This window comes from Plecotus auritus, assembly GCF_963455305.1.
Source record: "Plecotus auritus genome assembly, chromosome: 2".
NCBI lineage: Eukaryota > Metazoa > Chordata > Mammalia > Chiroptera > Vespertilionidae > Plecotus > Plecotus auritus.
Window position 1 is genome coordinate 1,396,134 of NC_137771.1, and position 16,575 is coordinate 1,412,708.

General features: G+C 66.8%; 1 protein-coding gene across 2 annotated transcripts in view; it reads left to right on the top strand.

The window, feature by feature from the left end:
- The window catches only part of PRDM16 (PR/SET domain 16), a gene marked incomplete at its 3' end in the record, with an annotated part of 293,838 nt that overhangs the window by 92,252 nt on the left and 185,011 nt on the right, over positions 1-16,575 (top strand). For both annotated transcript variants that reach the window (XM_080658196.1, XM_080658197.1), the window contains exon 2: positions 958-1,307. In XM_080658196.1, the coding sequence (XP_080514322.1) occupies positions 958-1,307 (350 nt within the window). The remainder of the gene's footprint in view (positions 1-957; positions 1,308-16,575) is intronic.

Genomic DNA, 16,575 nt, shown 5'->3' on the forward strand with positions numbered 1-16,575 from the left:
GGTGTGCCCCCCAGTGTGTCCCCCAGGTGTGCCCGCCCCCAGTGTGCCCCCCAGGTGTGCCCCCCAGGTGTGTGTCCCCCAGGTGTGCCCCCAGGTGTGTGCCCCCCAGGTGTGCCCCCCAGGTGTGTGCCCCAGGTGTGTGCCCCAGGTGTGTGCCCCAGGTGTGCCCGCCTTCGTGGATTGTGGGTAACGAGCGTGCTGTGAACATTTGCCTGTCTTTTCAGCTCTTGGGGGTGATGCCTGCCTGAGCCCTCTCCCCACTGCGTGCCGCGCCCCGCCCCCGCCCCGCCTGCTCTCACTGTCGCTCCCCAGCCCGCGTGTTATGGCCTCCTGGGGGCTGGGTGTGCCGGGGGCGCTATCCTGGCACCGAGCGTCTCTCAGGAGGAGCCCCAGAGAGGATTCCTCCTGCCCCGCTGGGCGCTGGGCCTCAGCCCGCGGGCCCACGAGGTGCCATCAGCAGCCTCTGTCCTCACCGCCAGGAGCCGGTCAGGACCCGGGCCTGCTGCCCACGCAGCCGCCCAGAGAGGCCCGGGGTGGGGTACAGGCCACCGGAGCCCAAATCCCGAGTCCTCCCGGGAACTCGGGCCGCCTCCATTCAGGCTGCGGACACCTGGGTGGCTCTGGGCTCACCACCAGCCCCCGGCTGGGTGCCAGTGTGCCGCCGACCCCCGCTGTCCCCAAGCTTGTGGCGTGTGCGTGCTCCTGTCCCCGCTGTCCCCCAGGTGGACACAGGAGTTGTGGGGGATGCTGGTTCCGGAGGGCCTCTGGGGGGGCGGGGGGGCGGCGGGCATCCTAGCGCCTTTTATAGGGGTGCGGGGGGGGGGGCTCGGTCAGGAGGGCAGAGGCGACGTATCCCGGGCAGGGCGGCTTCTATCCATCCCAGTCCCGGGGGGCCCCCCCCGAGCCTCACGCCCTGGGAGGGCTGCGCCCGGCCTGACGCTGTGCTGTCTCCCTCAGGTGACGGTGACATTGTAAATAGTATGTACGAGCCGGACCCGGACCTGCTGGCGGGCGAGAGTGCGGAGGAAGAGACCGAGGACAGCATCATGTCCCCCATCCCCATGGGGCCGGCGTCCCCCTTCCCCACCAGCGAGGACTTCACCCCCAAGGAGGGCTCACCCTACGAGGCCCCCGTCTACATCCCCGACGACATCCCCATCCCCCCCGACTTCGAGCTGCGCGAGTCCTCCATCCCGGGCGCCGGCCTGGGCATCTGGGCCAAGAAGCGGCTGGAGGTCGGGGAGCGCCTGGGCCCCTGCATGGCGGCGCCCCGGGCCACGCTGCGGGAGGCCGACTTCGGATGGGAGGTGAGTGTGATGGATCACGGCATTCATCTCGGCTCCATCTATTTATAAGCGGCGGAGCGGAGGGCCGGGAGGGCGGCGGGGAGGCCGGCGGGGAGGGCGGCGGGGAGCGGCCGGCGGGGAGCGGCCGGCGGGGAGCGGCCGGCGGTCAGGGTTCCCAGGCTGATTTCATCCCGCGGCTCACATGACGTGACTCCCAAATCATCGAGGCCTCACGGACCCGCGGCCCCACGGCTGGCCCGCTCCCTGCCCGCCCGGAAATGTGTCTTCAATGAGCTCATGTCTTCCACCGCCCGCCCCAGCTTCCCATCTGGGCTGAGGTGCTAAGGCTGCAAGCCGGGGGGACGCGGAGAGGAACGGGGTGTCCCGGGACGGTCTCCCCTCGGGGGAGCCTCTTGCAGGGCCCGATCCTGGCGGGCAGCTCCCAGGACGTGCCCAAGGCCACGCTGTCCCCGTGCACATCCCACCAGGGCCCCCGCCCCCCAACCCCCTGGCTCCCTGAGAGGAACCCCCGCTTCTCATGTTAGTGGGGTGCGCAGTCTCATCCTGCGGGAGGGGCGTCGGCGGCTTAGCCTAGCAGCCGAGGTCTGCCTCGATGGTCCGGAACCCGTGCGCGGTCAGGAGGGTGGAGGCACGTTAGGTGAGGCTGCTGACGCCCCTGAAGGTGTCCCTCCCTTGGGGGTGCCCCGCTCCGGCCACCAAGGGCACTGGGCCCCCCCCTGGGGCTTCAGCTGGTCTCATGGGTCGGCAGCCTTCGGGGACCCTGCCTGGGGAAACGCGGGGGGCACCCAGGCTCTTGGGCGAGGCCAGGTGTGGCGGGAGGGCCGCGTAGCTGGGACCAGGCTGTGAGGGTGGGGACCCTCTCCGGAAGGTGGGACAGCGTGGCCCTGCAGGTGTCCCCTCCCCCTGCCCACGCTCTCCCATGAGGCTTTGCGGTTTCTAGCCTTGCCCATCATGCTGAGCCTCTCCCCAGGGATGGCGCTGCTCACGCGCCCTCTCCCAGCTCCTTTGGAGGCTCCCGGAGGCCTGCCCCCGGCGGCACCTCCCCCGCGCCCACCAGCATCCCGGCTTCCTCAGGGTCTCCCGCAGGCCAGGGGCTGGCGCTCATGGGGGCGGAGGCCCCCCAGCGGCAGCCCTTCCCTCCTCACAGGGCCAGAGCCAGGCTTCCTGGCGGCAGGGGAGTGGGCCCTGGTAGCACACGGTGGGCGCCGGGGGCACAGAAGCCCCCTCCCCACTGCCAGCTGCAAACAGCGGAGCTGGGAGGCAGGTGCGCCAGGCGGACGAAGGAACGGGAGCTCCCGACTCCCCACAGTCCACATGCCAGCAGCCGCCCTGGGCAGGCCGGGTGGGAACCGGGTGTGACCTGCCATCCCAGCGGCAGCCTCGGGTCTGTGCCGCTCAAGGCCCCGTCACCTTCAGGACAGAACCCCAGGGGCCCGGGAGCGGGTGAGGACCTGGGAGCGGGAGAGGGCCCGGGAGCAGGAGAGGGCCCGGGAGCAGGTGAGGGCCGAGCCAGGTGAGGCAGAATGGGAGGGAGTTGGAACTATGCGCCCTGGCCCCACTGTGTGCCCTGGCCCCACTGCACGCTCTTTGGTGGCCCCTGGCACGTCGCCTCTGGAGCCAGGAGAGCAGCTCGAATGGGACAGGTGTGTGGTTTGGGCTGCAGGCTCTGCCTGTCCCTCCGTCCCGCCTGCTGTTGGGGAGGGAAGGCGGGTGCTTGGGGGACACGCTCAGGGGGGCCTGGACTATCTGGAGAGCGGGTGGCTGTGGCCGCTGCGGTGACAACGCACCGCACAGGTAGCGCATTGCTGAGCTTGAGGCGACGTTGTCCTCTGGGCTCAGCCACAGGCTCCCGTTTGCTCCTTTTTAGAGAAACGGCTGTGTCTCGGCTGCTTGCTGGGTGCCCGGCCCGGCCCGGCCGCCCCGTTATCTGCCCGGCCTGTCGACTTGGCGATATTATTTGTTCTCGGCGAACGTGAGGGAAGCTCTCCCGGCGGCGCCTCCGCCTCGGCCGTGGGCTTGTCCCGGTCGTGACGGCCAGCTGCCTCTCATGCAGCAGCAGGAGCAGGGGCTGCCTCCCCGCGCCCCACGGCGCTCAGGGCGCCCCTCCTCTGGCTGTTCTGCGAGGGGGACTCCCACGAGCTGCTCTGGCGTGGGGCTTCGTGGCTGCAGCGAGCGCGTCCGCAGCTGTTTGCGTCCCTGTCGCATCCCAGAGCCTGCGGAAGCCGCTGCCTCCCAGGAACGGAGGGTGGGGAGGGAGCAGGTGTCCCCAGAACGCAGGGCGAACCCCCTTCCCCCTGAAACTGACCATGAGGCCCAGGCTGCCTTCTAGCTCCCGGCTTCCGTGTGGGCCTTGGGGCCAGGAAGCCACCGTCCCCCTCCCCCCTCCCCCCCCCCCCCCCCGTGAACAGCCTCGTGGACTTTCCCACGCGTCTCCCGCGCCAGGCCATTGCGTCTCGCTCGGTTCTCGCGCCTTCCTCGAGGAGGATGGGCGGCTCGGGAGAGAGTCGCGACCCCCAGATGCCCCTTCCAGGCAGCAGAGGAGTGGTCCCTGGTAGCACACGGGCGGGCACTGGGAGGCCCCAGATTGGAGAGGAAAAAACCCAGACTCCACAGCCTGGATCTTTCTGGGGGTCCCCACGTCCCCAACATAAACCCAGTGGCCTGACCGCGGGGCCTGTCCAGTCCGTCCTCCCGCAGGACGCTCTCCCTGGGCCCGCAGGGAGCCTGGCTCAGCCGACAGCGCGATGGGAAGGTGACTAGACGTGCCCTACGGGCTGTGGCTCAGTGGGTAGAGCCACCGGCCTGGGAACTGAAGGGTCCCGGCTTCGATTCCCGTCAAGGACACGTATTTCCGTTGCAGGCTCCTCCCCCGTCGGGGCTCCTGCAGAAGGCAGCCAATCGATGTGTTTCTCCCATGCCACTATGTCTCCGTCTCTCCCTCTCTCTTCCGCTCTCTCTAAAAATCAGTGGGAAATATCCCCGGGTGAGGATTGAAAAAAGAGAGAGAGAGAGAAAAAAAAAAGCTAATTCGACAGGTGCTAGTGCGTAAGAGGCAGGTGAGCAGGCGAGCAGGTGAGGGGGGCGGGCCCGGACCTCGGAGCAGGTCCCGGGGTCAGCGCCCGGATGCCACGATCCTACCCCAGACCCCGGTTTTGTCGGCGCCGCTGTTCAGCCCCGTGCTGGTCCTTGTCTTGTAAACCGGGGGGGGGGGGGGGTCTGATTTTACCACCGTCGGCACGCCGTCCGTTTACGGAGAGAGAAGAGGTGGGGACATCTAGTGAAGGTGGCACAGGACACCCGAGGAGGGTCCTGTGTCGGCGTGGGCTCCCTGGGGTGCAGGGTTCCACGCTGGCAGGGGGGTTCCCTATCAGCTGGGCCTGGGAGTCGGGCACACCGAGGGGTCCCCCCACCCACAGACACAGGGAGGTGTTGCCAGGCCTGGCGGAAGCCTCGGTCTGATGGCTTGCTCTTCCCGTCGCGGTGGGCCCTGGAAACGGCTTCTTTGCGCTCTGAGGGTAACGTTGTCTTCCGGGACGCTCCGTTGGGATCGAAGCCAAGGGCCCTTTCCTTCTGTCTTTGTGTGACTGACATGCGATCTGGCCACGCACGGCCCCGGGGTCCTCGCACTCCGGCCCGAAACGCGTCTCTCCCCTTGCTGCTGGGCCCAACATAGGTGACCTACGACCTTCAGGGTCAAGGTCTCATGCAGGAGTTTTCCTTCAGCAAAATGGGGATGAGGGGTTGGGCCGGGCAGGTGAACCCCTCCTCCCACATGTGTTGTAGGGCGCCCCCCCCCCCGCCGCGCCCCGTCTCCTGAGTGCTCTGAGGACACCTGGAGATGCCTGTCATTTTTTAAAAAATATATTTTATTGATGTCAGAGAGGAAGGGAGAGGGAGAGAGAGAGAAACATCCGTGATGAGAGAGAATCATGGATCGGCCGCCTCCTGCATGGCCCACCCTGGGGATCGAGCCCGCCCCGCGGGCATGTGCCCTGACCGGGAATCCGGCTGTGACCTCTGGTTCCTAGTCGATGCTCAACCCCTGAGCCCCGCCGGCCGGGGGATTCCTGTCGTTTTAGGAGACACACCCAGGTCAGGTGTATCTGCCCCGCACCCCGGCCTGGCCAGGCACATCTGTGGGGACAGAGGGGAGCTGTGGTGAGTGGAGGTGGTTCTGGGCTCCATCAAAGAGAGGTAGCCTGTCCCCGTGCCCTGGTGATGCCTGAACACTGCCCCCCCCCCCACCCCGCCACCCCGATGGGCGGCCTGCCTGCTGCCGTGGCCGCCACGCACCCTGCCCGAATAAATCACCCCTGATTGCATTTCATTGCCCTGGGGTCTGAGGAAACAATGATTTTGATCATCTGTTGAGTAAATGATGACATTTATCATCATGCTGTTTACTTCGCTAATTAAGAGATGGCTGTGAGTGACAGCCCAGAGGGAGAGCTGAGGCAGCCGGCTCCTCGGCCACCTGCCCGGGACCGGGCCCTGCAGCTGTGACCGCCCCCCCCCCCCCCCGTCCCCACCCCTGCTGTGGGGCCTGGTGGGTGGGGAATGCCATGCCCGGCCCTGGGGAGCCGCAGGGGTGAGTCCACACCGCACCTGCCTGTGCCCGGCCTGTCTCTTGGTCAGGGGCCTATCTCCCCAGAAAGCGGGGCCAGTGGCTGCTGGTGCCTAGGGCGTCGCCAGGCCCGGGCTGTGACTGGCACCTCAGCACTCTGGCCCTGCTGAAGGGGCTGGTGGACATGTCAGCGTGAATGGGGGGGCCTCCCATCCTCCGAACCCCTCACTCGGTGTGTTGAGGGGTTGGCTCTCGAGTATTAATACTCGTGTTTGTTGTTCAGTCAGCACACAGGCTGCTCCGGGCCAGAGCTGTGGGAGGCTCCAAGGTCAAGGGGGTCACAGCCCCGTGGCCTCCGGCTGCTCGATGCTCCAGCGCTCCGGCCTCCAGGCGGCTCCCCCAGGGTCCCGGGGCCGAGGGGAGGTGATGGGGAGGACCAGGCCCACCCTCCACCCTGAGCCTGGGGCTGCAGGACAATGGGACGAAGCGGGGGGGCCTGTTTTGGGTGCAAAGTGGCAGGATGAGGATGAAGCCCGAGGGTGTCTGGTCCCTGGGACACCAGGGTGTCGCCGAAGTGGGGGTTCGGCTTCTGAATCTCCGGGACGGAGCTTCCACGGGGACCCAGATGGCATTCTCGGGTCCCAGAGGTTGAGTCACCCTGTGGGGGAGGGGCAGGGCCACCCGAGTTCCTGGTGCGCCCAGCCTCTGCACCCTGGGCCCTCGCAGGCCGGCGCGCTGGCAGGGGTCACAAGCACCCCCAGGGCTTCAGTCTGAGGCTTCCCCTCCCCCTCAGACTCGGGGGTCTCTCCCCGTTCCTGCATCAGCGTCCCCCCTGCAGCCCTCCTCTCCCTTCCGAGTTTGCAAAGGAAGCTGTGGAGGGTGGCGCTTGTGGGTCAGAACTGTTCCTTAGACTTTCCAGGGGTTTCTGAGCCCCGAGGGCCGAGGCCTCGCTCTGGGGACGTACCTGACCCGCATGTTGGAATCGCCAGGAGCGTCAGAATGACAGGTGCCTAGGCCAGAGCGAGGGCCGGCCGGCAGCCCAGTGGGCCCAGGACTGTCCTGGTTGGGGACCCGAAGTCCCTGCCAGCCCACCGGGGCCTCGGGCTGTGAGAGCACCCAGCCAGTGCCAAGGGCAGCCGGGCCGGACAGCGGGTCTAGAGAGAAGAAGGGAGGCTCACGGCGCCCGCAGCTGCGCGGGGCATGGGGCGGCAGCTGGCGGCGAGGTGCGCGGAGGCTTCCGAGGGCACCGGCCTGTCCCAGGGGTCAGGGAGGGGCCGGGCGTTGGTCACGGGCAGACGGTGCTGCTTGGTGGCCAGTGTGTGCCCGGCTTGGTGCCACACACGCTCTCTGCCCTGGAGCCACCCCCTTGCCCGCTCTTGCTGGTGGGCCTGAGGCAGGGGGGCATCTCACTTGATTTTATTCAGTTCGCCTTTTATTCAGATCATCTCACTGCTGCTTTTAAAAAATATATATATATTTTATTGATGTCAGAGAGGAAGGGGGAGAGGGAGAGAGAGAAACATCCGTGATGAGAGAGAATCATGGATCGGCTGCCTCCTGCTCACCCCCCACCCCCCTGGGGATGGAGCCTGAAACCCAGACACGTGCCCTGACGGGGAATCAAACCCTGACCTCCTGGTTCATAGGTCGACGCTCAACCACTGAGCCATGCCGGCCCGGCTCATTGCTTTTTTCCCTTGTCACTCTGACAGGGCCGGGTGCTGGGGGACAGGGCCGGGTGCTGGGGGACAGGGCCGGGTGCTGGGGGACAAGGCCGGGTGCTGGGGGACAGGGCCGGGTGCTGGGGGACAGGGCCGGGTGCTGGGGGACAGGGCCGGGTGCTGGGGGACAGGGCCGGGTGCTGGGGGACAGGGTAGGGTCGGTCTAAAGCAGGCTTGGGCAAACTACGGCCCGCGGGCCGGATCCGGCTGTTCTATCCGGTTCTCTTGCTCTCCCCTCCGCTCCTTTACTTTGAATTTATATCAGTTCACACAGACACTCCATCCATGCTTTTGTTCCAGCCCTCCGGTCCAGTTTAAGAACCCATTGTGGCCCTCGAGTCACAAAGTTTGCCCACCCCTGCCCTAAAGGATAAAGACCTGATTCCGGGGCTCCCTGTGGGTCTGATGGCCACATGAGCTACGGCCTGGTGCTCTCCGTCCCGGATCTGGACTGTTCTTTGTCTTGGAAACTCCAGGACCCACACCTGGGACTCCCCAAAGCCCTCCCCCGCACGGGACGGGACCCCCAGATCTTCCTCGCGGGGGCTCCCCGCCGGGCGGGGGGCGTGCCTGATGGTGCCCCGCTCTGCCTGTGTCACCTGGGTTTTATCTGAGGCCTAGAAACATGGCAGGCTTTGCTTCTTGTTTTTCTCGTGATAATTATCTGAGCGCATTTAGGAGGCAAAACACACCTTCAGGACCTGCCAGGTCCGCGTGGCCGCCCTGAGCGGTCCCACCGGGGCTCACGGCACTGTTCCCGGTCCGCCCAGCAGGAATCGCATCGGGGCCACTCGGACCTCTCTGCCCAGGAGCCTCTCCCGGCGCAGGAAGGGGACCGCGTCGCCAGCCCCCGCCGGCCCTCCCGGGCACCGTGACATCAGGTCCAGACAATTTTAGCCCAAGAATGCCCTGCAACGCGGCGCTATCTCGGGCCGGCTCGCCGCGGGTATATAAGGAATTTTAGAAAAAGGAGCGAGAATGACTAAGAATACCTCCAAGCCGGCTCCTTTATTTCCTTAAGGGGTAATAACTCAGCCCCAGGCCAGCGAGAGCACTGGCTTTAAATAGCGCATCTGATTCACAAGCGAAAAAGGAAATGAATATTTTCTCTTCGTGTTCTAGAGACGTCCATGAATACCAGCTTCCTCCGCTCTTCTGGCCTTCACGTCTCACACCCACCGTGACAGCCAGACCCACCCGCATTCCGGGCGGCCGCTGGGAACGGGGGCCTGGGAGGGAGTGCTCGGGTGTCAGGAGATGGGGGGCGGGGGGCCCCGCTGCTCAGCCTTCCCCTGGGCCCGGGCTCAGGCCTTCCTGTGGGCCCCCTGACCGCTGCCCAGGAGAAGGGATGCTTCCCTCCCTCCCTCCCTCCCTCCCTCTTTTTTCTCATTTTTCCCTCAGAAAAGGAGGGGTGCCACATCAGGGGGGACGAGCCAGGACACCTGGTGGCCCCCGCCACCCAGAGCTCCCGAGGGCCGTCACCCTCACCCCATCGGCGGATGCTCAGTCCTGAGGGTCAGGTCCAGTGGGGGAGGTGGCCCCCTGGAGACTGACCAGTGACAGGACGCCCTCCCCGAGGGCAAGGCGGTGATGGCCAAGTGGGGGTCCCGGGCACCGATTGTCCCAGTCATGCTGGGAACCCCTGGGGTCCTCACCACTTCTCCCCTGAGTCCTAGAGCAGGGAGGGGTCGGGCAGGGTGGCACGGGACATTGGCACAGGGGTGAGGACCAGACTTGGGACCCCTAGCATCGTCTTTCTGCCACTCGCCCCGAAGTTCGTGAGGCCAACACGGGCGCCCTCAGTGAGGGCAAGCCCCACGGTCACGGCCTGCGGGTGATGACCTGACCCTCGGCTCCTCCGGGGGACAGGATGAGGAGGTGAGGGGGGAACAAGGACATGACCTTGTCCTCTGTCTGCGCCCACTCTGCCCCCCCCCAGCGAGGCTGGCTCTCCAGTTCGGCCTGAGCCTGGCCGGCCAGCGCCCCCCCTGCGCTGACCCCGTCTCCGGGGACCCACCTGCTGAGACCGAAGTATCTGCAGGGCCCGGCACTTACTGGGAACTATGTCTATTTCTAGCACTTTCCCAGCAGCGGCCTCGCTGGGAGCAGACCGGGCCAGGAGGGCGGCCCCTGAGGGTGGCAGCTACTGGCCAGGCGGCTCCCTGGGGATCCCCAGCGCGGCCCGGGCCGGCCCGTCGTCCAGCCCCTCCGTGCGCCTCCCCCCCGCCGGGTAGGACGAGCGTCCAGGGCGGCAGGCCATAAAAGGTGTCCCTGGGTCATGGGACAAGGGCGCACCCGCCGTGGGGCCTGCTTATCGGGAATCTGAGGGCTGGTCAGCCCGGGAGGAATGTGTTCTCAGTGAGTCGCAGGCCACCTCGGCTCAGCCGCCCGCAGCCCTGTCCTGCTCCGTTTGGCCCCGGGGCGCTTGGGGCAGCCGCTCAGAAGGCCCTGTCGGGGGGCGGGGGGGCGGCGTCCCCAGCATCGAGGGTGCTCCTATGGCCCCGTGTGCTTGTCACATGGTCTGGGGCCTCGTGAGTCCCGGGCCCTCACCGCCTCACCGCCTCACCGTGACTTAAATCAGCGACAGGTGCGCCGTGGTGTCTCCTCCTCCGAGAGGGCCAATGCTGAGACAGGGTGGCCTCCTGTGTGGTCCCAGGAGCCAGAGCCCGGCCTAGCTCCATTGTGTGTCCAGGGAGTCGGCCGGAGAGCCGCCTGGCCTCCCGCGGCCGTGCCCAGGGGCATCGGCGGGCCCAGGCTTGGGGCCCTCTGTCCCGCCGCACCCCTCGCCGCAGACCGGGACGGGCAGGGGTCCCGGGCGGGCCTCCGGCCAGCAGGCACGGCCCACGCCGCCTGGCTCTGAGCGGCGGCCCTCTGGCCGGGCGGGTAATTGCACGTCCATTGTGGGAGCCGCGCCGCCGTGTTCCGACAGCCACCTCCGCTCCCTCCCATTGACTCTCTCCGCGTCCGCAGGGCTTATCGGCGCAGTCCCTCCCGAGCCCAGCTAAGGTTTCTGGCGTTTAGGCCCCGGGCATTGTCTGTCCCCGCGGCGGCGAGATAAACCCTCACCCAGAACAAAGTCGCGGTGACCTTTTACAAGTAGAAGCGCCTTGTCTCCCTCCAGACCAATTTATCAGCCTCCCTTTCACTCCCGGAGGCCCGGGCAGCGCTGCCAAGGGCGGGCGGGCGGGAGGGGGACGAGGAGGCCGGGCTGCTGCTTCTCCCCGCGGACACCCAGGGCTTCACGGGCTGTGCGGGGCGGTGGGGAGGGAAGGGCCTGGCCCGGAAGATCCAGCCAGGACATGGCCAGAGAGGACAGCGGTCTGAGGGTGGCTGAGCCTGGGAGAGGGGACCCAAGCCCTCCCCTGGCCTCCTTCGGGGCCTCAGGAAAGCCGTGGGTGCGAAGGCTGAGCGATAATAAGGCGGCCCAGGCCCCGAGCCCAGGGAGCCCTTGGGGGCTGAGGACTTTGGCAAGAGCACATTTCTAGAAGGTTCCGTGTGCTTGGTTCACACGGTGAAGAAGCTTTGGGGGCCGAGAGCACGGGATGGCCCAGCCCCGCCGCGCCCAGGGGTGCCGACCTCCCGTGCTTGCCCGCTGGGCTCGGAGCCAGAGGGTGCCCCCAGCACGCTGGTCCTCCACGCTGCTGCCCCCCCGAGGGACCCCGGCCCCCCTTTCTGAAGTCGGAGCTTTCAAAGGTGACTGACCTCGGAGCATTGGTGCTTGGGCCCCCGCCTCCTGTCCTCTCTCTTCTCCGGGAAATCGGGGGGTTCCAGGCCTCCCGGGGCCAGCTGGGGGGAGATCCCGCAGCTCCTCGGGACACCTGGATGCCGGACTCCCCCAAACTAACGGTGTTGCCACCCCAAGTTCACCCGCCCCAGAGGCTGAGGGCTCCTGTCCAGCAGGGAGACCCCGCGGAGACAGCTGCCAGGGTGAGGGGACCCTGTGCTGCCCAGGCACGCCCCGAGGTCCCCAGGTGAGGCGGCTTTCCGGAGGGAAGGAGGGGAGTGGGGGCTCCCCCCTGCACGGAGGCAGGGCCTCGGGGGCGGGTCTGCAGGGCGTGGCCTGAGCCCTGGGCCGGAGCCCCTGTCGCTTCCCTGAGGCTGAGGTGGGGGAAGGAGACACCTTGCCGTCGTCCGTGGGTCTGCGGCCCAGCCCCGGCCTCCCGACGCCAGCTGCTAAGATGGTCCCGTCACGGGTGGGATGGCGCGTGGGCAGGGGGGCAGCTCGGGCTCAGGAAACTCGGCGAGACCCCAGCGGGCTGTCCGTCTCTGAGCCTGTTTCCCCACTTGCTAAGCACGAGGGTTGAAGCGAATCATCCCGAAGGCGCCCCGAGGGCTGGCCTGGGCCTGGACCCTCGGTCTTTAAGGGGGGACTTCCATCCGTGGGGTCTGGACTCTCGGGCGGCGCATCCCCAGACTTGGCCCGCGGCCTGTCCCTTCGGAAGCTGTTTCCCCAAGACCGGCGCCCTCGTCTCTGAGGGGCTCTCTGTCGCCGGGGTCACCGATCAACCGAAGCTCCTGTCGGCCGCCTCCTGCCGGGCGCCCGGGACCTGTGGCTGGCGTGTCCGCCGTGTTTCCCCAGGAACCCGGAGGGGGAGGCGGGGCGTCGGGGCCTTCGGCAGCGATTCCAATGCGGCTCCCTCCAACGCCTCAGACGCGGGGTTTCAGTGAGAACAAGGGAGCCACCGGTTCCTCCGGACCTGGGACAGGTGGCATCAGTGGCCTGGCGCGTTCTCATTCGATGGCAGCTTTGGCTGGTGGGGGCTGCCGGGGCTGTGAGGAGGGCTGCAGACCGCCGCTCACCGAGCGAGGAAGGCGGGCGGGCGGGGCCGGGTCCCAGAGATGCCGCTCCGACCCCGACTCGGCACCCTACAGTCTGGGGCCGGGGGTCCCACCCGGGGTGTCGGCAGGGCCCCTGGGAGTCCGTCCCTGGCTCTCTCCTGACGGTGGTGGTTTGCCAGACATCGCTGGCTCGTGGACACACCACCCCAAGATCTCAGCTGTCACCCCCACCTGCACGCTGCTCCCCTCTCTGTGAGCACGCCAGTCCCGCTGGGTGAGGGCCACCCCACTGCAGTGCGACCTCATCTGACCTGTCACCCCGCAGCACCCCTGTTTCCACATCGGTCCCATCATCCATTCACCCCAGTCAGTCCCCTTCGAGATCAAACCCCTGTCGGGTCATTGCCAGGCACCAGGCTGGGGCACCTGGCCCTGTGTGGGGTGCCAGTCCCTCTCCCGGCCATGGGGCACCTGGCCCTGTGTGGGGTGCCGGCCCCTCTCCCGGCCATGGGGCACCTGGCTCTGTGTGGGGTGCCGGCCCCTCTCCCGGCCATGGGGCACCTGGCCCTGTGTGGGGTGCCGGCCCCTCTCCCGGCCATGGGGCACCTGGCCCTGCATGGGGGTGCCGGCCCCTCTCCCAGCCATGGGCACCCGGAGTGATGAGCCAGGACTGGGAGCGCCGGCCGCAGAGCCCGGGGGGTGAGTTAACGGAGGGGATGTGAACCCACCTTAACAGGAAGAGACTTTTTAGGGTTCACACTTGCAGCCACTTCCCCCATTTGCCACGTGAAGGTGGCAGCAGTGAAATGAACGGAACTGGACTTGGCCTGGCCACCCCGCGCCGTGCCCCGTGGAGGGCGCCCTCCCGGGGGAGCGAGCGTCGACGCCCCCCGCCAGCTTTGACGTGTGTTCCTCACGCAGGAGCATCGGGGTAAGATGTGGGGGCAGAGCACGGCCGTGTGGACACTGGAGGGAGAAGCGGTCGCCAGGACACGGCTGGGCAGATGCCACGCCAAGCCTACGGCTCCACGGGAGAAGCGGGAGACAGGGACCCCCACACGCCGGCACCACCTGATGCCACCTGTCCCCGGTCCGGGGGGCTCCCTTCAGAACCGGGGCCGGGAGGTCTGGCCCATCGGAGGCCGGCTATCCAGCCCCGTCCAGGCGTCTCATTTCCCGCGAGGGGGGCGGGCGCGGGCGGGAAGGCGGTGTGGACCGGCGCCGTGAAGGCTGCCCGCCCGGCCTGCCGAGCCACCCAGGGGTGCGCAGCCCGAGGCCCGAGGAGTCCAGTCCCAAAGGCCGCCGTGAAAAGGGGGTGGCGCCGGAAGAGAGTGGGGGGACAGGGGCCCCGCTGGCGGCTCATTGGAGTGTGGCCGGGCATGGGGGACAGGCGGGTGCCCGCACAATGCCCTCCAGGCTGGGAGCCGGGGAGCAGGGGCTGCTATCGAATTAGGGGGAGCCAGCACCCCAGAAGGAGGAGAGGAGAGGAGGAAGGGGCAGTGTGGCCGGTACAATGCGGCCTAAGCCGGCCATTCACCGGGAAAGGCGCTTCCTCCCTCCTGGGCGGGAGGCAGGCTCACTTTTGTTCTGCGGGGGGCGGGCCGCGCTGGGGGGACAGCGGACCTAGGCTGGGGGGCGGGACAGGCGTTGATGCTAATCCCGTGCCCCGGTGGTGACAGGGGACACAATCGCACAGCACACAGCCGGGCTCCAAGGAGCCCCCTCCGCCTTCGCCGAGCCCGCGGCCCGGCAGGCCTGTCCCCCACCCCCCCGAGGCCATCCGACCGCTTCGTCTCCACTGGAACCAAGGAGGTTTCCTGGGCTCGGGGGCCGCCGCGCCTGCCAGAGGCCTAGCCCGGTGGCTGGATGAGGGAATGATGTTTCTGGAAGCAGCAATAAAACCCCATAAAACACAGGCACGGGCCCGCCAGGAACCTGCCCAGACCAAAAAAAAGTGTGTGTATGGGGGGGAGGGGCAGGGGGACGGGGGGGGGGGGGGTCGGTCCAGGTTCCATAAAAAGTAAATATTGGCCCAAGTCCTGCGCTCAGTACGTTCACACGTTCATTGATCTCCCAGGTGAGGCCTTCCTGGTCCAGCTTTAAAGGAGCAGGAGCGGGAGGAGGAGGAGGAGGACTCTGGTGTGGGCGCCGGGCAGCCTGGGCAGAAGCAGGGGAGGGAGGGGGGGCTGGGCGCTCCGCCCCCAGTAAGTGCTGACTCAGGGCTGGGAGGCCACCACAGGGAGGGGACCGGCCACCCCCCTGTCCGCTGCACCGCTCAGACCCTCCTGTCCGGCCCCGAATGCCAATGGGTTCAAGGGGCCCGTAGGACCTCTCAGAGGGCGAAGCGAGGCACCGCCGCCCCCGCTTTCCTAGAGGGGCCCTGCTGGAGGAGGGGGCCGGCACCAGCCCACTGACCACCCTGGCCCGGCCCGGCTGTCCCCGCTCCCCAGAGGCCACACAGGGCTTCGGTCCGAACGGGAGGGGCCCTGGTGTGCACCGCTCTGTGGCTGGCGCTGTGGCTTTGTTCCCAGGTGTCCCTGGGGAGTCTGGCTCCGCCACTCCCCTCGGGGGCCACGTGTCCCTCCTGTCCACAAGGGCGGGGTCCCAGGCCTGCCAGGTGCCCAGCAGGAAAGCCCGCAGGGCGGGCACAGACCTCTGTCCTTGGGGGTGACGGGCACACACACGTTTGCAACAGGAGTCCCTGTCAGGGCGCCCAGGGTCCCGTGGGGTCTGGCAAGGGGAAGTGAATTCCCTCCTATGGGGGCGCCCCCGTGGCAGGTGCACGGTTTACTTCCTCCACGGACTGTGAATCTGTCTCCTGAGCAACAGAGCGAGGAAATCGCTCGCGGGCCGGCGGGGAGATGGGAGCTCGGGACGCAGCCTGGTGCCTGATGAGGGGAGCCCGCCTTACAAACATCCCCAGAAACGGAGTTTGGGGAGTGAATTTGAAACACGCTGTGGCCAGCATGGATGGACCTGGAGAGCATTGTGCTGAGTGAAATAAGCCAGTCAGAGAAAGATAACTATCACGTGATCGCACTCATTTGGGGAATATAACGAACAACGTAAACGGATGAACAAACACAGATCCAGAGACAGAGAAGCATCGATCAGACCGTCGAACCTCAGAGGGGAGATGGGGGGGGGGGTGGGGGTAAGGGGGAGAGATCAACCAAAGGACTTGTATGCATGCATATAGGCCTAACCAATGGACACAGACACCGGGGGGGTGAGGGCCTGAGTGGGGGGGGGTGGGGGGCAATGGGGGATAAGGACACATATGTAATACCCATCAAGAAAGGACATAAAGTCATCATTAAAAAAGAAACACGCTGTGGCCTCACACACGCCCCGTCGCAGAGCGGAGGGTGAAGAAAGCGTCGCTGGTGTCCTCTCGGGGACGAGCGGCCACGTGGGGCCCCAGGACGTGCGCGCGCCTGCCTGTCCCACTGAGTGCCTGCTGCCGGGAAGCGGGGAGCGGCCAGGGCAGGGTGGGCAAACTTTTTGACTCGAGGGCCACAATGGGTTCTTAAACTGGACCGGAGGGCCGGAACAAAAGCATGGATGGAGTGTTTGTGTGAACTAATAGAAATTCAAAGTAAAGGAGCGGAGGGGAGAGCAAGAGAACCCTCCGCTCTTTCGGCTCCGCGGGCCGGATAGAACAGCGGAACGGGCCGGATCCGGCCCGCGGGCCGTAGTTTGCCCATGGCTGGCTATGAACCAGGAGGTCACGGTTCGATGCCCGGTCAGGGCACAGGCCCGGGTGGCGGGCTCCATCCCCAGTGTGGGGCGTGCAGGAGGCGGCCGATCCATGATTCTCTCTCATCATGGATGTTTCTCTCTCTCTCTCTCTCTCTCCCTCTATGAAATAAACAAAAAAAAGTTTATTAAAAAAGAGAGAAAAGAACTTCCCAGAAGGTGTTCCAGCCCAAAGCTGTTCATCCCCTTGTGTGACTTGGGAAGAAATTTGCATCTACCAAGTGGGAGGTCACTTAATGAATTCCACGCCTCCACGTGTCCGCTCATGGCAGCGACACGTGACGCTCTGCCCCGGGAGGCCGGTGCGTGTCACCGACAGCGTCCAGGAGGCGGCCACGTGCACCTTAGTTCAGAGCCGGGCCGCGCTGACGCCGGGGAGGAGCTGACGGGGGTTGTCCCCGTAGACTGAGTTACCCTGTAGGTGTGCACCGTGGGGGCCGGAGTC